We start from the raw sequence: 23,257 nt of genomic DNA on the forward strand, positions 1-23,257 counted from the left end.
ACAGTCAGCGCCAAATATATTCAGAATCATAAATCAGCCAGTGACGTGGGAACAATTCCAAGAGTGATTTAGCTGAAGGGAAATGAAGCTTAAATGTAAATATGTATTGATTTATTCAGTGCATGAGACATCTCCATTTAAGTGTTTTTGATGAAAGACAAGAGAATCATGCTGTAAAATGTAATTTCCAGTCACTGCATGAGACTATGATACACCAGTGAACACATTTAGTACATGCCATGTATTTGCTTTGGAAACGGTTAATAATGTGAAGGGCACCCGATGGGTTTAAGCATGCATGTGACTGGCACTAAAGGAGATCACTTTGTTTCTGGTTATGGGGGTATTGTTGCTCAGAAACATGAGTGGCTGTTTGTTATATACTGACGAGGAAGACAAGCCTGTTGCACAACTATTCAGAAAATGAGACGTTATAGTGCGCCCCCTGCTGGAAACTCTTACATACTATCCAACTTGCATATACAGTGAAGTCATAATTATTAGCCCTCCTGAATTACTGCCCCCTGTTTATTTTTCCCCAATTTCTGTTTAACGAAAATATATTTTATTTCAACACATTTCTAACACATAGTTTTAATAACTCTTTTCTAATAACTGAATTTTTTCATTTTTGTCATGATGACAGTAAATCATACTTTACTTTCAAGATATTAGTATTTAGCTTAAAGGGACATTTAAAGGCTTGACTAGGTGTGTGTGTGTGTGTGTGTGTGTGTGTGTGTGTGTGTGTGTGTGTGTGTGTGTGTGTGTGTGTGTGTGTGTGTGTGTATAAAATCAAAAACTGCTTTTATTTTGGCCAAAATAAAACAAATAAGACTTTCTTTAGAAGAAAAAATATATATTATAGGAAATACTGTGAAAAATTCCTTGCTGTGTTAATCATCGTTTGGGAAATGTTTAAAAAGATATAAAAATTCACGGGAGAGCTCATAATTGTGACTTCAACTGTATATACTGAAGTGGTGGCCTACATTACGTAATAAGCATTATGCACTGTCTAGTGTATGATCTTTATTAGGTTTTTAGTCATTCATCATCAGATTAAATATTAAAACATTAGAGACCATCTGGATGTATGATTTTACAAGGAATGTGTTAGAGAAAAATGCTAATATTTGTTTAGTTCTGTAAAGGTCTGAAAACTTTTTGTCCAAATTTCAAATATAAAAACAACATTTTTTCCAGTTGTTTTTGTGATCAAAATGAGAATTGGTCAAAATATATGTTTTTATACTTGTGATTAAAAATCAGTGTTATTCCACTCAATTTTTATTTATTAACTTTTCTGAAGGTAAAGCATTGCTATTGTGTTTTATAAAAGTAAAAAAAATAAAATAAAAAAAAAACAATATAAAACATGACATCTTTTTTGTAATTTTGACATTGTCATTTTAACCTCTAAATGACAAAAAAATGTTTAGTTACAGTTTAGATGAAATATCATCAGTAGTTAACAGAAAAAAAAATGTGCTTGGCAAAGATTAATCGCATGGAAAAAAATAAAAGTTTTTTTTGTCATGATATATGTCTGTGTATTGTAGAACGTATCTGTATTATATACAGTTGAAGTCATAATTATTAGCCCCCCGTTTTTTTCCCCCTAATTTCTGTTTAAATGAGAGAAGATTTTTTTCAACACATTTCCAATCATAATATTTTTAATAACGCATTTCTAATAACTGATTTCTTTTATCTTTGCCATGATGACAGTTAATAATATTTGACTAGATATTTTTCTAGACACTTCTGTACAGCTTAAAGTAGCATTTAAAGGCTTAACTCCGTTAATTAGCTTAACTAAGCAGGTTAGGGTAATTAGGCAAGTTATTGTATAATGATAGTTTGTTTTGTAGACTATCGAAAAATAATAGAGCCTAAAGGTGCTAATAATATTGACCTTATTATTTTTTTATTAAAAATTGCTTTTATTCTAGCCGAAATAAACAAATAAGATTTTCTCCAGAAGAAAAAATATTATCAGACATACTGTGAAAATTTCCTTGCCCTGTTAAACATCATTTGCGAAATATTTAAAAAAAGAAAAAATATATATTGTTAAATATATATTTAGATAACTTTTCTAAACATTTTGAAACAGTAATGATACACACAAGTAACAAACCCTGTGTACATGCGAACATTAATACCTGCTCTGAACCACTGATTCAAAACAAACGATTCATAAAAGTTTCAAAGCCTCATGAAGCAGTGCCCCTTACAGTATATTACCCCTAATAATATAACCACTGTTTTTACTTTCAGACACAGAACAGGGGTCAGAGGTTAAAAGAGGGCGCTCATATCAACCGTTCTCTGCTCGCCCTGGGGAACTGTATCAACGCTTTGAGCGAAAAGAATGGCAACAAGTATGTAAACTACAGAGACAGCAAGCTGACGCGATTGCTCAAGGTACAACGATAAGAATCTTCATCAACCCAGATAAACGTGAGGTACACTAATCATTGATTGCAGTTTTCTTATTGGAGTATCTTATCATGTCTTCAGGACTCTCTAGGAGGAAACAGTCGGACGGTGATGATTGCACACATCAGCCCTGCGTCTCTGGCCTTTGAGGATTCACGAAACACCCTGACCTATGCCGACCGTGCCAAAAGCATCCGCACACGGGTTAGTTAGTTAGTTAGTTAGTTAGTTAGTTAGTTAGTTAGTTAGTTAGTTAGTTCATTGAACACATGATTAAATAAAATAGTATGATAAAATAAAATTAATCAAACTACTGATCAAAATTTTGGGTCAGCTTTTTTTGGGTTTTATTTATTTATGTTTTTGTAAATAATAAAATAGTTTGGTAACACTTTAGAATAATGGTCCATTGATTAATGCTGGTTAATGTATTTACTATTATTAACCAAGTATGAATAATCTTGGCTTTTATTAATCATAGATTAACATTAACTAATGCATTGTTAAAATCTAAAGTTGCGCTTGTTAACATTAGTTAATGCACCATGAGTTAACAAACTAATGCTGTTTAATTTAAATAACATTAACTAATGTTAACAAAGAGGAATGAATACCATAATACACGTATTACTAATTGTTTGTTCATGTTAGTAAATACAACTAATGGACCATTATTTTAAAGTGTTAACAATAGTTTTATTTAGCAAGGATCTAGGAAATTCATTGGAAGTTACTGTGACTGACATTTTTATTTCAAAGAAACATTTTTGTTGTTTTTTAAATGAAATAATTCACAAAAGAAAAATAATCACAATTTCCATACGGATATTAAGCAGCACAAATGTCTTTTATTATTATTGGTATTATTTTATGTGTAGTTACCATAAACTTGTGAATGTGAATATGTACAATTTTATGTATACAATATGTAACAGAGCTGTTATATTTTGCACTTGTTACTCTTGTATGTTTGCAGGTGAAGAGAAACCTGTTAAATGTGTCCTATCACATCGCCCAGTACACCAGCATCATCTCTGACCTGCGCAGTGAGATTCAGAGACTGAAGAAGAAGATTGCAGACCAGGCCAGCAGACAAATCAACCCAGACAGAACAGACATCCGCCATGTGCAAGGTAACATACTGTCTGTAACCCAAATTATGTTTACCACAGAATTCTATTCTATTCTATTCTATTCTATTCTATTCTATTCTATTCTATTCTATTCTATTCTATTCTATTCTATTCTATTCTATTCTATTCTATTCTATTCTAATAGATGATATTAGTTGGATTGTTCTCTTTTTGAGAATTATATTAAATTGTAGTGATTTTTTTCTATTACATTAGATCATTTTCTTATTTGATTCTAGTTTATTCTTTTCTTTTCTATTCTATTCAATTCTATTCTATTCTTTTTTGAATATATTTCTTGTTTGATTCTGCTGTTTTTTGGAATAGTTTTCCCCTCTAATGGTATACTTCTTTTTGACTTGATTATTTTGTTATTTATTGTACTCTAGCGGATGATTTTGGGTTTGATTCTGTTCTTTTTAGAATAGCTTTCTCTTCTGTTGGTACATTTCTGTTTGATTAGTTTATTTTCTAATTTGTTCTACTCTATTCTACTTATTCTATTCTTATAGATTATTTTTAGTTTGATTGTTCTCTTTTTAAGAATTATATTAACTTGTAATGAAAGTTTTCTATTAAATTTGATATTTTTTTTATTTTGTTCTATTGTGAATATATTTCTTGTTTGATTCAGCTGTTTTTGGCAATAGTTTTCTCCTCTAATGGTATATTTCTTTTTAATTTGATTATTTTGTTATTTTATTTTACTCTAGTAGCTGATTTTAAGTTTGATTCTGCTCTTTTGAGAATAGTTTTAATACATTTCTCTCTGATTAGTTTATTTATAAGCTTATTTATTAATAATGTATTCTATTCTATTCTATTCTAGATATTTTTCTGTTTGATTCTGCTCTTTTTGAGAACTGTATTCACTTCTGGGATATTTCCAACCTGATTTTACAAGGAAACATACTATTTACATGAATATTACTTTATTTTCCTAATTACTTTGTATTTCCTTATTTTATTCTGCTCTATTTTTATTAGAATTTTTAATATGCTTTTGATTAAACTTTTATACAATTTATGTTTTTTATGATACAATTTTCTGTTTTATAACATTATCTGTTCGATTTAATTTTCTCATTGATTCTACAGTAATCTACTTTGATTCGATTTTTTTCTGTTTAATAAGCTTATTAGTTCTAGAATATATTGTTTTACAGTTTATTATATGTCCTGATTGATTGTATTGTGATTTATTCTATTAGATTAAATATATTTTTGCTTAATAATAGATTCTGTTCGTATTTTAATTGACCCTTTTCATTCCATTCTATTGTATTAACTTCTAATGAACTATTTTCAGTTTGATTAGATTATTTTCTGTCTGATAAGCTTTTTTCGGTCAAGAATAGATTTTTTTCCAGTTTGTTAAATGTCAAGAGGGATTGTATTCTGATTTATTATATTGTAATAAAATAATTTATTAAATTTTCTAATAGATTACGTTCTTCACTCATTCAGCTTAGTCTCTATTTATGAGAGGTTACCCACGCCAGCACAGGAAGAACATGCAAACTCCAGACAGAAATTCCAACTGGCCCAGCCTCTAACCAGCAACCTTCTTGCTGTGAGGCGACAGTGCTAATCACTGAGCCACCGTGCTGCCTATATTTCCATTCTTACTTTATTTAACCCTCTTCTTTCTGTTATATTTTATTATCTGCTAATAAATCACTTTTCTGCTTAAGTAGATTGTTTTTTAATAAGAAATCTAAATCTATTCAGTTTTATCCTATTACATTATTTTTTACAGGACTTTCTGTTTGTGTAGATGCTAGTTTATGGATTTCTTTTTGTGTTTAATGTCTTAATGAGTAGTCTCAATCAGATGTGTTTTCCTCTGTTGGCTGTAGCGGAGGTACAGGCTCACTCCTCTCAGCAAAGCCGGGCTGAGATGGACCAACTGCGGGAACAGCTGATCGATGCCTTCAGACAGCAGATGGACATCAGGAAGCGTCTTATGGAGCTGGACAACAGCAACATGGAGATCCAGATCGACACATCCAAACACCTGCTGACAATCGCAGAGTGAGAACAAACACACACACTTAATTAACACTGAAGCATTACAGATGATCAGAAAGTATTTAAACACTGACGTTTTGTACACTTCAATTGTTTTAGCATTTATTTTTTATGATTTATTTATCTTATTGTTGTGTTTTTGTTGTAGATAATTGGTTGGTTTGTTTTTTTGTAATGGTAATATTCTCTGTTTGTGTTTAGCTGGGAGCAGGAACGCTTCAGGAGAAGGAAGAAATGGCAAGGAGAGAGGAGGAAGGAGAGTTTTAATAAGGATGAAAGCGAGAAAGACTCTGACTCTCCAGAATCGTTGCCTGACAGTACTGAGACACAAGAAGTGGCCATTGCCAGAGAGAATCTCGTCACACTCATGGCCGAGCAGAAGAAAATACAAAAACAGAAGGTAATGTTGTTGTCTGCCACTAGAGGGCGAAACAACACCTTAAAAACTTAGACTCATGCCTGAGAAACACTGAGCATAAGCACTTTTGGGTTTTATATTTTGTTTTCATTTTAGTTGATTTGTGTTTTTTACGTCTGTACATTATTTTATTTTTTTATTTAAGTGTTTTTATTTTATTTTATTATTATAATCTACATAAACACAGTTATGGGAAAATGAAGAAAAATATATTACATATATTGTCATATATCACATATATTTCCTCTTGAATTTTTTCAGTATTTATTTTTTTGCAGAAAACATTTTTTCCCCCCCAGAACAATGATTTTATTAGTTATGGTTGAAATTCAGGACTGCTCCACAATTTATTTATTTATTTTTTCAGAAATCTTATGATTCCAAAAAATGTATGGGTATTGTGGTTTCTAAAATTATTATTTCTTTTTGTTATTTTGACAAATTATTGTTTTATGCAATTAATAATAAATTGTATAAAATTATACTCTACGCAAATATAAACAAATAAATGCATAAATAAATAAATAAATAAATAAATAAATAAATAAATAAAACATACAATAAATAAATAAATAAATAAATAAATAAATAAATAAATAAATAAATAAATGAATCCCTAAAGTATTAATACTTCTGGCAAATTCTAACTTAAAGTTTGTGTTCCAATACAAATAAAAGTCGAGGAATATTTGTTTATAATATTTATTTTATTATTATTATGTGTTATCATTATTTGTTTTCATATTTGTTAATATTTTATTCAAATAAGCTCTTAATGACAGCATTTAAAATGTTTAAAAATTACACTCTATTCAAACATATGAATGAATGAATGAATGAATGAATGAATGAATGAATGAATGAATCACTGAATCAATCCCAAAAATATTAATTACCCTTTCATATTTTGACAAACTTTTTGTTCAAATGTAAATCAAACCTGAGAAATATTTGTTTATAATGACAAAAGTATTCATCAAAAGTATTCATACCCCTGGCATATTTTGACTTTTTTTGTTGAAATGTAAATAAAAGCTGAGGAATATTTCTTTTGTCATTTCTGGTAAAAAAAAAACAATAAAAAAAAAAAACGGGTACGGTACAAAAGTTGGCAACACGGGGGTGTTTAGTATACAGGCTGTACCATAGGGGTAGGGGGGTGAAATTACGGGAGTTTTTTTTAGAACAAATTAAAAACAGGATGTTTACAGGAGACTGGTCTAAAATTCGAGATAGTCCCATGGAAAATGGAAGTGTTGGCAGGTATTGCTTACCAGTTTAATAATGATTTGATTTGCTATAGTTAGAAATCAGACAGTTATATCTTCTAAGTGTAAGGACTTATTATGTGGTTCTGTCGCCATCTTGTGGATAGAAAACGTTAACAGTCGCCGAAAACCTGTTTCTCAGAAATTGCAAATATCTTAAAATAGGCTCTATTCTTGCAAATAAACTGCAGAGTTGCAATCTAGACAACTACATTCATGACTAAAAAAAGCCTCAAAAATGTATTTTGTTGTCTAACCGCAGTAATATTTGTCAAACTGTAGTGTCTGCTTGTAGCTGGCTGTATGTAGGCAGAGTAATACACAAAGGGTAAACAGGCTGTACAGATGCTGATATTACTTAAATATATCATGGCTATCAGCCAATCAGATTTGAGATCCAGACAGAACTGATATATATATATATATATATATATATATATATATATATATATATATATATATATATATATATATATATATATATATATATATATAAATGTATATATGTATATATTATGTAACACATACACACCCCACGCACACTTTTCTGTGTATGTTCTATTATTTAAGTTTTAGTTTACCTTCCTTCTCTGTGGACTGAAGCTTCTCCTTAGTGGGGATAAATTAAATGTGACTGGCGGTGTTAATAAAGTCCTGGCTCACAGTAATGAACTCATCGTCTCCTCTGTTCTCTTCAGGCTGGACTGGAGCAGCGTCTGGCAGAGCTGAGAGAAAAAGCACGACGTCTGGAAGAGCTTCTGCCTCGCCGCGTGAGCTCAGAGGAGCAGAGAGAAGTGCTCTGTCTGCTGTGTAAAGTTCATGAGCTGGAGATCGAGAATGCAGAAATGCAGTCCAGCGCACTGCTCAAAGACAACGTGATCCGGCAGAAGAACGTGGTGGTGCAGCGGTTCGAGCAGCACCGGCACCTCTGCCATGAGATCATCCAGCAGCAGAGGCAGTTTATCGATGGTGAGTCATTCGCAAGAATAAAAACAGAAAACCCTACTCACACACACACACACACACACACACACACACACACACACACACACACACACACACACACACACACACACACACACACAGAAATATCAGCTAGAGAAAGTGCACCAGATGATGCAATGGAGCGGGTTTTGAACCAAGCAGAAACAAAAAAGTTTTCTGTTCATAATATTATTATTTTTATATTTTAATTATTTAAAATTTAGGCACCACGATGGCTCAGTTGTTAGCACTGTCGCCTCACAGCAAGAAGGTCACTGGTTGGAGTCTCAGCTGGGCCAGTCGGCATTTCTGTATGGAGTTTTCATGTTCTCCCCGTTTTCGCATGGGTTTCTTCTAGGTGCTCTGGTTTCCCCCACAGTCCAAAGAGATGTAATATAGGCGAATTGAATAAGCTAAATTGTCCGTACTAGTGTATGTGTGTGAGAGTGTATGGGTGTCTCCCAGTACTGGGTTGCAGCTGAAAGGGCATCTGCTTTGTAAAACTTATGTTGGATTTAGCTGTGGCGACCCTGATAAATAAATGGACTAAGCCAAAGGAAAATGAATTCTTGAAACTGTACTAGGTGTTATTGTAATTAATACATTATAGAATTAAATATGTATTATGGTTGCAACTTTAAATTAAATAATAATTATTATTTCAAATTCTCTCATTCATTCATCAGGTAATTCTAAATACTAGCTTTCTTAATATTTGAGTGCTGATGAATCGCTAGAACTGCCTTGCAAGCTATGAACGTGAGATATTTAGAATCCCAGGACGCTTTGATCTGTATAGAAGAATTACCAACCTACATCACACATGGCGTCACACGGGTTCAACCACGTATACCAGTTGCAAAAAAAAAAAAGACTTGTTGCAATAGCAAACATGTCGTGTTGTGCTGTGGGATACCAAATTCGCGAGTCCAAAAACAGAAAATTAAAATTTTACCGTACACCACACTGCTTTTAATGTCAACTGCAGAGGTCTTTGGCTAACAGCCATCATATGAGCTGAATGGAGTGAGGACCTAATTAAAAATGCTCGACTCTGCAGTTCTCATTTCATATGAGGGAAGTTCACGCTATGCTTAATCATACACATTTCTTGTTTTTGATTGCAGCATTGATTTCATGTAGTTAATTCAACTGTGGACACTGAATGCTTAGAATGAAATGTAAAAATGTAAGTTCACATACCCTGCTGTACAGGTGTAATTCACTGTCAGAATGCAGTTGTTTTGCTTGTTGACGATTACCCAGGCCTTATACAGTTCCGTCTCCTTTCCTTGTCTTTGGCTTGGCGGAACCTCGGTTTTTAGCACTGCAGTTTTGAGTCTGGTAATCATGGAACAATATTTCTGGCACATGAACACACAGAACAACATTGTTGGCATCCAATGACTTGTAGGCCTTTAACTTCTCTCTTATAAAATCACTTTGAGTTTCAATGAGATGTATATATGAGTTGTATATAACGGGCTGGATGCTTAGCCTTTTGGTTTTATCCAATCTCCATTGGGAGGGTGCTTTCATAGGGTGCATTCATCGACCTGTCAAAATTTTGCCGAATCACTGTGCTTATCACTGGGTGACAAGCTGTTATAATATGCTGAAAGCATTATGTAAATAATATATATAATATGTAATCAATATAACTTATCTTTAAGACAACAACAAACTCTGTACAGCATCGGATGTCATTCCTTCGCTGTAAATGCTAGCGCTCCTGGTTTTTTTCTGCCATCTCGTTGCGTGCACATCTTAAATGTTTACAAACAGGTTATTCATCTATATGTACACTTTGTTGCACGGATTGAGAGAATGTAATAAGAGAAATTATAATGAGAAAAAAAGTTTTTTCTCCTTTAGTTTATATATTAACTCAAAATACCTAAACCCCTAATGTGTACTATATTGTTATTTATATTTAATATTTATATAATTTATTTTATAAGTATTATTTTTTGTATCATTTATGTGTTTAAATGTTAACTGTCAATTCAGTTATTGTTAGCTGTTATATTAAATATGTTTAAGATTGGAATTTTTTACTGTGTTTCTACAAAAAAAAATTAAGTTTTGATTACTGTACAAGTCCAATTTAATTTGCTAGGTTGGACTCTTTTTATTAGTTGTTGAAGCCTTTAATGTTATGTTATGTGCAAGTAAAAGGGCATCTGACATCATTTTCAGCATTGGTTGAGGTTCATTTTTTATGCATTCAAAGACAGAGCTACAATTTGTTCTGCAAAACACTGTTTAATCAGAAAATAGTTTTCTTCCCACTGTACAGAAACCCTCCTAAACCATGCTTCTTCTTTTTTTCTCTCTTCAGATCACAGTCTCCTGGTTCCTCCTCATCTTCAAGAGCTCTATGAGATGTACATGAAGGAAATGGATGAGAAGAACTTGGACAGAGTTGTGGCTCTTGATAAGTTTACCATCCGTACCCTCAAGGTACGTCATGTAAGTACAACATAATGATGATAAACACATCGAAAGGCAACATGACAACACAATTGTCTGTTTTACTTAATGTTAAACCAAATTGTGCTTTGGAAAAACATCAATGTATGACTGTTGAAGTCAGATACTTTTCAAGATACTAGTATTCAGTTTAAAGTGACATTTAGGTTAAATAGGCAAAAGAGGGTAATTAGGCAGTTGAATAACGATGGTTTGTTCTATAGAAGATCTGAAAAAAATAACAATAATTGATTAAGGGGGCTAATAATATTGACCTTAAGAAAAAAAACATGCTTTTATTCTAGCTGAAATAAAACAAATAAAACTTTCTCCTGGAAGAAAAACCATTATAGGAAATACTGTGAAAAATGAATTGCTCTGATTAACATCATTTAAGAAATGTTTAAAATAAATAAATACATAATTTTGACTGTATATTGACTGTAAAAGCTACTACCGTACATGAAGCTATCATATACAGTATAAACATATATTCATCAATTTTTTGACATGTATTTCTCTCTAGGAGGGTTCTCTGCCCAAAATCACCCTCCCCAGCAGAGGTCGAGACCCCTTGCAGGAGCTGGATTCAGACCAGGAGAGTGTTCGCACACTGGCCTCAGACAACAGACAAGGCCGGACCAAACTGAGGAGACACACGCTGCCTCCCATCCTCCCAGAGCCTGATGGGTAACAACAGCTAAACATTTTTATATTTACGTTTGTCATTTTGTACTGACATGTCCCCAACTAGAAATCTGATACCAAGAAATATATGCAAATTACATATATGACATACAAGTATATATTTAGATTTTACATATACAGTACAACATGTCATATATGCAACATATATTCTTTCATTCATTTTCCTTCGGCTTATTCGGGGTCGCCACAGCGGAATGAACTGCTAACTTATCAGCATATGTTTACACAGCGGATGCCCTTTCAGCTGCAACCCAGCACTGGGAAACACCCATACACTCTCGTATTCACACACATACACTACAGCCAGTTTAGTTTATTTAATTCACCTTTAGCTCATGTATTTTTACTGTGGGGGAAGCCAAAGCAGCCGGAAGAAAATTTGGCTAAATATGAACATATAAATAAAAGTTAATATGTACATATTTGTAATATAATTGAAAAAAGTCTGCATTTTTGCAATATTGTGAAATATATATTGCATTTATGACACATTTTTATATATCCAAACATGAACTTCCATGTCACATATGTCATTTGCATACAGTATATTGCCATATATCAGATTTCTATGTGAGGTAGATTTTCCTGTATGGAAACATGTAATGGTCAGAAATATTTTAATTTTTGTCAATGTGAACTTGATTCGATTTGCTTTCACAACTGCACACAGAGAACGAGTGTTTAAGAGCAGTCACAAACAGATGAAGAACACTGTAGTGATGACTCCTCCACCCATTCACATCAACGGCCAGGGCAACAGAGAGGTGAGATACTCAAACTTACAGATTACCATGCTAAAACTTCAGTGAGTCAGTAAGATATATATTTATTATTTATTTATTTATTTATTTATTTATTTATTTATTTATTTATTTATTATTATTATTTTTTATTTATTTATTTTTTATTTATTTTATTTAGCTCTTCAAAAATGACAGTTAATACATTTAAATTTTTCAGATTCAAATTTCATTTTAAACTTTTCATTCTCCAAAAAATTAAAACATAAATAATATACATAACCTTCAAATCGCTCTCAATAAAATATTATACAAGGTGATTCTTGGATTTTACTTTTTGTTTGTTTGTTTGTATATTTATTTTATTGTATTTTTGTTGTTATTTATTTATCCATCTATCTATTTATCCATTTATTTATTTATTTATTTATTTTAGGTATTTATTCATCCATTTATTTATTTTTATTTATTTATTTATTTATTTATTTATTTATTTTATTTATTTATTTATCCATCCATCCATCTATTTATCAATTTATTTATTTGTTTGTTTAGGTATTTATTTATTCATTCATTTATTTATGTATTGATTTATTTATTTCTTTATTTGTTATTTATTCATCCATCCATCCCTCAATTTATTTTAAGTATTTATCCATCCATTTATTTGTTTATTTTTTTTATTTATTAATTTTATTTGTATTTATTTGTTATTTATTTATCCATCTATCCATCCATTTATCCATTTAAAGTATTTATCTATCCATCCATCCATCCATCCATTTGTTTATTTATTCTATTTTTATTTTTATTTTTTTTATTTATCCAGCAATCCATCCATTTATTTATTTATTTATCTGATTTATATTTATTTGTTATTTATTTATCCATCCATCCATTTATCCATTTATTAATTTATTTTATTTTATTTTTTTACTTATTTATTTAATTGTTCATTTATTTTTCGTTCATTCATTCTTTTTTTTTAAATGTGATATTTTTACTTAGCAACGATGCATTAAACTAAAAGCAATTGCTTATTAGTTTTTGTTCAGTAACTTATTATTGTCTTTATGAATTAAACAGTTGATCAAATATGACGGAACAGCCATTATTAACTCAAAGTTGTATAAATCTTGTTCTTTAAAAACGTTTATTGATAAAACTAATATAAAACAGCACAACTGTTTTCAACGTTGATCATTTTTATGTTATATAAAATAATTAATACCAACTTTTTGTGATCACATAAGTAAATTACTTTTCAAAAGATGTTAAAAATACAAAACAGTTATTTTACACTGTAAGTAATATTCCATAATATTGTTGTTTTTGCAGAGTTTTTGATATAATAAATGCAACCTAGGCAAATAATAAGAAAACATCTTTCAAAACATCCACCCCAAACCTTAATTTACAATGGTAATTTTCACACAGAATAAATCCTAGTCAAAATATTCCGGAAAAGTGTGAACATTCTGTTTGGTCTCCATCTGAATAGGTTTCTCAGTACTGCAGTGTTTTTTAACTGAGCATACTGAATAAATAAGCGGGTCTGACACTGTGCTGCTGTAACTCTGCAGCTGTTGCCATCTGTCCTGGATGAGGCTCTGAGATGCAGTCATCTCAGTCACAGTATGAGCAGCCATCTGGACTCCTCACCTGAGAGCAGTGAGAACGGCACTGACGCCCCGCTCACACCTAAAGGTAAGAGCTCCACACACACACGGCTCTCTGGAGGACTTCATTCTCATCTGTCAATCAAGGCCTTATGCTGTTGTGTTTTGCAAAAACTCTGTTCTAAATTGGGAGCTTAATTTTTTTTTAAGATAACTTAATCTTCTTTTCTTGAGAAGTTGACATTTAAGAGTAGGTTATTCACAGATGAACTCTATAGAGTGCAGTAGTTGACGTTACCAAAATAAAAAGATTTTGTCCATTGGTATACATGAGGGTTTTTAAAAAACAAATTTTAAACATTTAAAGACAAACCTTTTGTTCACTCAAAGGTTTTTGATTGATTGATTGTATATGCTTTTGTTGATCTGTTCACATTAACTTAACTTATATTTAGAACAGGTGTGTGTAATATAAGACTTCTTGCTGAATAACTTGCTGAATTACCCATGATGCTGTACAGACAATGATCCAATCAGAGAGTCAAATATAGTCAAAATAAATATTTAGCTCCGCCTATTATTGTCACACTATATAACGTTGAGAAGAATTTAATATTAATGGTCCTTTTGCAAAAGAACAACATTACCCATGATGCTTTACAGGAAATTTTCAAATTTGTCAAACAAAGCCAAAATATATTTAGCTCCACCTATTCTTGTTGCACGCTATATAGAGTTGAGAAAGAATTTAATATTGGTGGACATTTTTGCTAAAGAACTGCATTACCCATGATGCTGCATCTAAAATACCACCAATCAGAGAGTCATATTCATTCATTCATTCATTTTTTTTCTTTCGGCTCAGTTCCTTTATTAATCTGTGGTCGCCACAGCGGAATGAACCCCCAACTTATCCAGCACGTTTTTACGCACCGGATGCCCTTCAAGCCGCAACCTATCTCAGGGAAACATCCACACACAGTCATTCACATTGATACAAAACGGACAATTTAGTCTACCCAATTCACCTGTACCGCTTGTCTTTGGACTGTCAGAAAAACCGGAGCACCCAGAGGAAACCCATGCATATTCTCCCTGCATTCGCGTGGGCTTCATCCGGCTGCTCTGATTTCCCCCACAGTCAAAAGACATGCATTACAGGTGAATTGGGTAGGCTAAATTGTCTGTTGTGTATGAGTGTGAATGAGTGTGTTTGGATGTTTCCCAGAGATGGGTTGCGGCTGGAAGGGCATCCGCTGCTTAATAACGTGCCGTATAAGTTGGCGGTTCATTCCGCTGTGGCGACCCTGGAATAATAAAGGGACTAAGTCGAAATGAAAATGAATGAATGAATGAATATCTATGTAACAAATTTGCATTGTATAGTTTTGTTTCTATGTATATGTGTGTTTATTGCACATACACAATAAACTATGTCAAAACAAACTTTTATTTCTTTCTAATCTTTTCCCAACATTAGTTCATTTGTTTAGTCACGCTTTTAAAATCTCGAACCCTGCTTCCTTCCAGAGCGACAGCAGATTTTAAGAGGAGTGCAGAACATTGCAGTAAAGGCTGCTCGCCGCCGCTCTAAAGTTCTAGAAATAGACGCTCTCCGGTTGCCTCCGCCACCATCACCCTTGGACCCCAAGAAGCACAAGAGTAACCTGTCTCTGAGTGAGGCGCCCCCTAAAGGCCCGGTGCTGCGGCGTGGGAGACAACCCAGCCCAGAGCTACGCCATGCCACCTCAGATGACAACCTGTCCAGCAGCACAGGTGACGGTCCCGCACCCAATGGTACATGGACACGCCCACGAAACCGACAGGCTGTCAGGAACGCCGGCCCGAGGGAGCAGGACTTTGAGGGTCGCAGACGCAAGAGGAGGTCTCGATCATTCGAAGTTACAGGACAAGCAGTGAGTTTTCAGATAAAGATGATCGATCATTTAGATATTTGTGTTAATTGATGAGTGAAAAATCTGGCAGCGGCTTGTTTCATCTTAAAGTAAATAAAAGAAGAAGTTAAGAAATTGTTTAGTGACATTAAAGGAGACCTATTATCTAAAATTTCTTATCTAAGAGGTTTAAACACAGTTGTGTGACAGCAGTGTGTGAACATAATGATGATCTCTTCCTCATTAGAATAGAACGTTAGTCTTGTTTTGACTCTGCCACTATGCTGACACATAGGCATTTGTAGCTTCACTCTCTTTTAGGGTTCATACGGTCATGGAAAACCTGGAAAGGTCATGGAATTTTGACATGACAGTTTCCAGGCCTGGAAAACAGTAAAACTCACAAAGATTTGAAAAAGTCGTGGAAATTCGTTTAACAACTATCTGTTAATTTGAATATAGGTTAGTTGTCTTCTCTGTTCTTGGCCAATCCCATGGTCTCACATTATTAGTGTCGTGTAAGCATTATCAAAATCAACTTTACATTAATATACATTTAAACTAAGCAGCTAGTGGTTCATTCCACTGTGGAACCCTGATAAATAAGGGACTACGTCTAAAGATTGAATGACTAAATTACTAAATAAATGAATGATCATTGCATGTTAAAAAATTTGAATATGCATTGTTTTTCTTATTTACCATGTATATGTAGACATCATATGAAACATTGGGTCAGTAAAATTGACTTTAAAGTCTTGGAAAAGTCATGGAATTTTAGTAGTAAAATGTTTATGAACAGTGCTCTTTTGAAAAGAGCACAATCTCATTTGAATTTAGAGCGTCATTCACCAAAACAGCACAATTGGTATCAGAGTATAAAAGGGGAGTTTCAAAGAGTTCTAAACAGTGTTCGAACTATACCGTGGCCTTTGGGGGAACGGGGAGGGGATGTCGATTTGATCTTGAGAGTCCCTTGCCACAACAATGTAGGCTATAAAACACACAGGATCACTCCAGTAAAACATTATCATGAATTCGAAAATGAAAGGGGTTGAAGGGGGTTCCATTTAGTCAAGTGCACAATACTGAAACCACACATCAAAGTAACACACTTGTCAATATTTTTTCAGACCCTGCAAAATTTCACAAATCATGTTTTCAGGGGAGCTTACGCCTTCCTTAGGGGAGCCGAGCTCCCCTGTAGTTCGCTCCTTGGTTATAAAACAGTATTTGTTTGGTATTATAAAGTCAGAAACTTCATTTACATTATTTAGGGACATCAGAGACTTCTGTAAAAAGGGGCATAATAGGTTTACTTAAAAACGTGTCTAAATGCTTTACTTTAAAACGTGTTCAAATTATTTTAAATCATAAACATAAACTTTTGTAAAATGTAGAGTAAAATAAAAGTGTTCAATTCCAATTTTGTTTTTCTTCTAAGATTTAGAAAGGGTTTTTAAGAGTTTGTTTGATTAAAAATACAGCAAATCAGCAGTATTGTGAATTATTGTGATGTTCAGAAATCATTCTAATATGCAATGTTGGCAAAAAACTGTTGTATCGCATGATAAATAAAATAATTTCATGTGACATGATACTGTAGAGTTTTAATGTTGCTTTTGATTTGTTTAATGCACTGTGAATACAATATTAATTTGTAATAATAAAAAACAAAAACAAAAAACAAGGCCAAACCAAACTTTTGGAAAATTTTGTACAAAAATAATAAGTTTAAATAAAATGTGATTTCATTTTTACTTTATAGAGATGCCAGTAAAAGAGAAAAAAATGCATGTAAATGTTATAATTCAAAAACGTTAAATGATCATAAAAATAGCTTTCTTGCCTTTGATTGAAGAGTGAAATATGATCACCATTGCACATATTTTTATTTATTTACTTTAACTCAAAGTATTTTTAGCAAAAGTATATTTTTTCTCCACCATACAGTTGTCTCAGGCGAAGAACACCAACCAGAGATTTCGTCCCCTGGACAGCACTTCTGATCCCCATCTGCACATTAATGGTCATCCCCCAGCCCCGCTCCTGCGGCCCCAGCACAGAGCACAAGCTCAGCTTACAAAAGCTCGACCTTCTCACAACATCCACCAAACAGGTAGAAAAGCAGAAAAATTCATTCACAACCTGACCAAATGCAACACTTTTAAGTTTTATGTCTTTATTAAACCTACTGTATTATGAAATTTCACCCGAATTATTTTCATTGATGGATTTTGTTTACATTTTATTTTATGCACTAGTTATACATGCTAAACACATGTTTTTATGCATTTTATTTGACGTGTTTTCAGTCCCAAAAATGTACTTGACATGTAAACGAACAGGCAAAACATACAGTTGAAGTCAGAATTATTAGCCCTCATGAATTATTAGCCCCTCTGTATATTTTTCCCCAATTTCTGCATAACGGAGAGAAGATTTTAGCATTTTTAGATTTCTAAACATAAGAGTTTTAATAACTCATTTCTAATAACTGATTTATTTTATATTTGTCGTGATGACAGTACATAATATTTTACTAGATATTTTTCAAGACAATATTATTCAGCTTAGAGTGCAATTTAAAGGCTTAACTAGGTTAATTAGGTTAACTTGGCAAGTTAGTTGTAATAAGGCAAACACTTGTATAATGATGGTTTGTTCTGTAGTCAATCGAAAACAAATATTGCTTAAGGGGGCTAATAATATTGACCTCAAAATGATTTAAAAAAAAATAAAAACTGCTTTTATTCTAGCCGAAATAATAAATAAAACGTCCTCCATAAAAAAATATATATATTACTGGAAATACTGTGAAAAATTCCTTGTGTTAAACATAATTTGGGATTTTTTTATTTTTAAAATATGCAATTAACTTCATTCATTCTCCACAGGATCGACAGCAGATGTCACTTCCTCCAACCCGCCGTCCCACCTCATCAAGCGTGGTCCCCAAACCAGGCAACTTCAGCCCCTGTTGTACGTCACAACCACAGGAACAGGAGGCCAGCGTACCCGCAAACACTGAAGAGGGCCATAATCCCTGGCCTGAGCATATCTGTCTTAACCCCAGCATCAGCACTATACCCGTCAAAGTGCCCCTATTATGCTTCTTCCTAATTTTGTTTTGGAGGTCTCCCAGGTTTACATCCATCAACAAAGGCAGATTTATTTAGTTTCTAAGTATATAAAATGGCTGGTTCAAGGATCCAGTCTCTCTAAGCCCCGCCCATCTTAGAGTCTACTCAACTCTGCTCTGATTGGTTAACCCAGCTTATTTTGATTGGTCGACCACTAAGAGAGTGAGAGTATGTCATAAATCAGACGCCCATTACTATGTGCTAAGGTTTCCTTAGCACTTGTAAACAGTTAATGGTAGCTATGGAAAGCATTGAATAAATTATGCAGATTTATGCATGAATTCAATACTGGAATAACAGCCAGAAAATTCATGCAGTTCAGAATCTGCTATGTCCGTCACAACCACAGGGATAGGAGGCCAGCACACACGGAAACACTGAAGAAGGCCATAATCCCTGGCCTGAGCATAGACTGTCTGTCTTAACCCCAGCTTCAGCACTACACCCTGTCAAAGTGCCCCTATTATGCTCCTTCCTAATTTTGTTTTGGAGGTCTCCCAGGTTTACATCCATCAATGATTACAGATTTATTTAATTTCTGAGTGCATGATATGGCCGGTTCAAGGATCCAGTCTCTCTAATCCCCGCCCCTTTTAGAGTCTACTCTGCTCTGATTGGTTAACCCAGTTTATTTTGATTGGTCGACCACTAAGAGAGTGAGTGTATGTCATAAATCAGACGCCCATTACTATGTGCTAAGGTTTCTATAGCACTTGTAAATAGTTAATTGGTAGCTATGGAATCTGCAATGAAAAAACGCTTTAATTTAATTTAATACTGAAATAACATCCAGAACTTTCATGCAGTTCAGAATCTGCTATGTCCGTCACAACTACAGGAACAAAAGGCCAGAACATCCAAGGTCTTAACCCCAGCTTCAGCACTATACCCCAGTAAGGTGCCCCTATTATGCTTCTTCCTCATTTTTTTTTGGAGGTCTCCCAGGTTTGCATCCATCAACGATTACAGATGTATCTCTTTTCTAAGTATTTGAAAGGGCCGGTTCAAGAATCCAGCCTGTCTAAGCCCCGCCCATCTTAGAGTCTACTCTGCTCTGATTGGTTAGATAACCCAGTTTATTTTGATTGTTCGATTTACAGTGTATGTTATGAATCAGACGCCCATTACTATGTGCTGAGGTTTCCTTAGCACTTGTAAACAGTTAATGGTAGCTATGGAAAGCATTGATTAGAATATGCAGATTTATTCATGGTTATAGACTGAAACAACATTTAGAACTTTCAGGCAGTTCAGAATCTGTGTTCTGGGAGACAATACATTAATTTATAGTATACTTTGTAAATTTGCTGATGTTTTATCTTTGTAATAAGCTATATCACACACTACATATATCAGAAAACAGCATAATGGGGGCACTTTAAAAAAATGAAGAGACCAAGTGGAAGGTTTCTTCTTTTTTTGTCCAAACAGAAGGACTGTACCATGAGATGAACGACCGAGGAACATGAATAAAATGTTTCTGAATGTATCAAAGACTATTTTTGATGCTAAAATGCACCTATTCTCTAAACACAGTGGACATGATATGTCTGCTTTTATTTTTGTGGTCCATTGGCTTCTTTAAGTGGCAAAAAATAGCTTGCCATGAATTCAATGGCCTTGACTTACCGTGAAAAGTTCACGCAATGGCATGCAAAAACACTCTTTTAAAGCCGAGCCAATGTAACAAGGGATGAAACCTGTCTCGGTTGCCTTTCCAGATGGTTGAATATTTCTATCAGGCCTTAAAGTGACAACTGAAATTCATTAAGCAGTTCCCAAAAAGCATATTTAAATGCGCAGAACTGATGTGGTGATGCTTGTTTATGCGAATATACCCCTGACGTTCCCCAGGGAGCAATATATACTTCACAGCTTCTGTGGTTGTGAAAGGGTTGCTCCCTCAGGCCTTGCACAAATGAATGTACTGTCACATTGCTTATGATTCAAATGTCTGGCTTCTGTGACCGTTTCATTTACTGATGTCATTTTGTGTTTACTGGTGATAATAATCAATGTAAATTTGCCTTCACTGTCATGCAGGTTTCAGCGTAGCTGTTTTCTCTAAAAATCCTTTTGGGTTTGTGTTAGTTATTAGTACCAGACAGAAGGGGGCATATTAGTCCATATCCTCAGTGGAATGTTTTAATCAGAAAAGGAAGAAAAAAATTATAAATATATATATATATATGGCTGCCTTTTCTTTGAAAAGACTGTATTTTTGTTTTGTTTTTCATAATTATACATGCATAGACACTTTTTCTACTCTTAATTTTATACCTTGTTTTGTAACCAAATAAATTTGATTGACAAACTTGTGGAAGTCTGTTCATTGGACATGTCAGTGTGTTGATTATATAATGGACTGTATTTCTAAGTAAATCAGGTATCGTAATACATACTTGAAACACATACCTGACTGCATTCCTTTTCTATCTGCATACTGCAGTGTATACGGTATTTTACTATTTTGGCATTCAGTGGAAATCATAACTACATGTCAATAGAACAGTGTAAACCGGTTTCACCGTTCCACTGACTAAGCGACACTGGAAAAATCCCTACAATGTACAGTAAAAGCATATTTACTCAACGGCCACTTTATTAGGTACACCTTAGTAATACCGGGTTGGAACCGCTTTTGCCTTCAGAACTGCCGTCATCCTTCGTGGCATAGATTCAGTAAGATACTGGAAATATTCCTCGGAGATTTTGGCCCATATTGACATGATAGCTTCACGTAGTTGCTGCAGATTTATCGGCAGCACATTCATAATGCGAATTTCCTATTCCACCACATGCCAAATGTGCTCTATTGGATTGAGCTCTGGTGACTGTGGAGGCCATTTGAGTACAGTGAACTCATTGTCATGTTCAAGAAACTAGCCTGAGATGATTTACGCTTTATGACATGGTGTGTTATCCTGCTGGAAGTAGCCATCAGAAGATGGGTACACTGTGGTCATAAAGGGATGGACATGGTCAGCAACAATACTTGGGTAGGCTGTGATGTTGATGCAGTGCTCAATTGGTACTAATGCTCCCAAAGTGTGCCAAGAAAATATCCCCATTCCATTACACCACCACCACCAACCTGAACCGTTGATACAAGGCAGGATGGATCCATGCTTTCATGTTGTGGATGCCAAATTCTGACCCTACCATCTGAATGGCAGCAGAAATTAAGACTCATCAGACCAGGCAAAGTTTTTTCCAATCTTCTAATGTCCAACTTTGGTGATCAAGTGCAAATTGTAGCCTCGGTTTCCTGTTCTTAGCTGACAGCAGTGGCACCCGGTGTGGTCGTCTGCTGCGGTAGTTCATCCTCAGGGCTGGCGCGTCTATTAAGGTGGCCATTCCTCACCCTCATTCACGACCGCTGCCCCCCAGTCTTCACTACGTGAACCGGTCACTTTACATGAACCATCTTCGGGTTGATCTTTTGGGTTGAGGGCATCATCTTTTGGGTTGAGGGCGGTATGATCGTTGTTCAGAGATGCTCTTCTGCAGAACTCGGTTGCAGCGAGTGGTTATTTGAGTTGCTGTTGCCTTTCTATCAGCTTCAACTAGTCTGGTTATTCTCCTCTGACCTCTGGCATCAACGCCCACAGAACTGCCGCCCACTGGATTTTTTCTCTTTTTCTGACCATTCTCTGTAATTCCTTGAGATGGTTGTGTGTGAAAATCCCAGTAGATCAGCAGTTTCTGAAATACTCAGACCAGCCCGTCTGGCACCAACAACCATGCCACATTCAAAGTCTCTTAAATCACCTTTCTTCCCCATTCTGATGCTCAGTTTGAACTGCAGCAGATCGTCTTGACCATGTCTACATGCCTAAATGCATTGAGTTCCTGCCATGTGATTGGCTGATTGGAAATATGCGATAATGAGCAGTTGGACAGGTGTACACAAAATATTCATTTTAAATTGTTTGCAATATAACATTCTTTTATCCATATTATTTTAAGCTATTATGTTACTTATTCATTACAGTGCTAAATATTGTTATTTACATATTAATTTACATATTTTATTACCATAATTGTATATTTTATATTTCAATTGAAATGTTTTTATACAGTTATATACATGGCATTTTAGATTATTCATTCAAACCCTTGTAATATTATTTGCACAATATAACCCGCTTTAATATTTAATACATACATACATACATACATACATACATACATACATACGTACGTACGTACTACGTACACAGTACAGTTCATAGCAGCTGCGGCCAGATGTGTTGTGATGACGTCAATCACAAACTAAAAGACCAATCCGCGCAGTCTTACAAGTTCTGAGTCTCGGGATTGGCTCCCTCGGTACCGACGAATCCCGAGTCTAGTAACTTGTAGGGCTGCACTGATTGGCTGACTGACTGGTCGGTCCAG

The 23,257-nt window shown here is 34.1% G+C and overlaps 1 protein-coding gene across 6 annotated transcripts in view; it reads left to right on the forward strand.

Annotated features, from left to right (window-relative positions):
• The window catches only part of kif19 (kinesin family member 19), an 89,953-nt gene extending 68,783 nt beyond the window's left edge, over positions 1 to 21,170 (forward strand). Inside the window, exons 8-21 of one of the 6 annotated variants that reach the window (XR_015504474.1) lie at positions 2,284 to 2,430; positions 2,527 to 2,649; positions 3,422 to 3,578; positions 5,438 to 5,612; positions 5,811 to 6,009; positions 7,994 to 8,264; positions 10,621 to 10,751; positions 11,278 to 11,441; positions 12,130 to 12,223; positions 13,783 to 13,906; positions 15,349 to 15,734; positions 17,667 to 17,832; positions 18,611 to 19,749; positions 20,220 to 21,170. Coding sequence is in view for 2 of the 6 variants with exons in the window: in XM_087276845.1 (XP_087132971.1) it covers positions 2,284 to 2,430; positions 2,527 to 2,649; positions 3,422 to 3,578; positions 5,438 to 5,612; positions 5,811 to 6,009; positions 7,994 to 8,264; positions 10,621 to 10,751; positions 11,278 to 11,441; positions 12,130 to 12,223; positions 13,783 to 13,906; positions 15,349 to 15,734; positions 17,667 to 17,832; positions 18,611 to 18,744 (2,271 nt within the window). In the remaining 4 variants the exon portion in view is untranslated. Of the gene's footprint in view, positions 1 to 2,283; positions 2,431 to 2,526; positions 2,650 to 3,421; positions 3,579 to 5,437; positions 5,613 to 5,810; positions 6,010 to 7,993; positions 8,265 to 10,620; positions 10,752 to 11,277; positions 11,442 to 12,129; positions 12,224 to 13,782; positions 13,907 to 15,348; positions 15,735 to 17,666; positions 17,833 to 18,610 lie in introns of all 6 variants that reach the window. The other 5 variants (XR_015504473.1, XR_015504476.1, XR_015504475.1 and 2 more) reach the window with 5 other exon arrangements.
• Positions 21,171 to 23,257: the final 2,087 nt, after the last annotated feature.

Source organism: Danio rerio, chromosome 12, assembly GCF_052040795.2.
Source record: "Danio rerio strain M-AB ecotype USA chromosome 12, GRCz13ab, whole genome shotgun sequence".
Taxonomy (NCBI): Eukaryota; Metazoa; Chordata; class Actinopteri; order Cypriniformes; family Danionidae; genus Danio; species Danio rerio.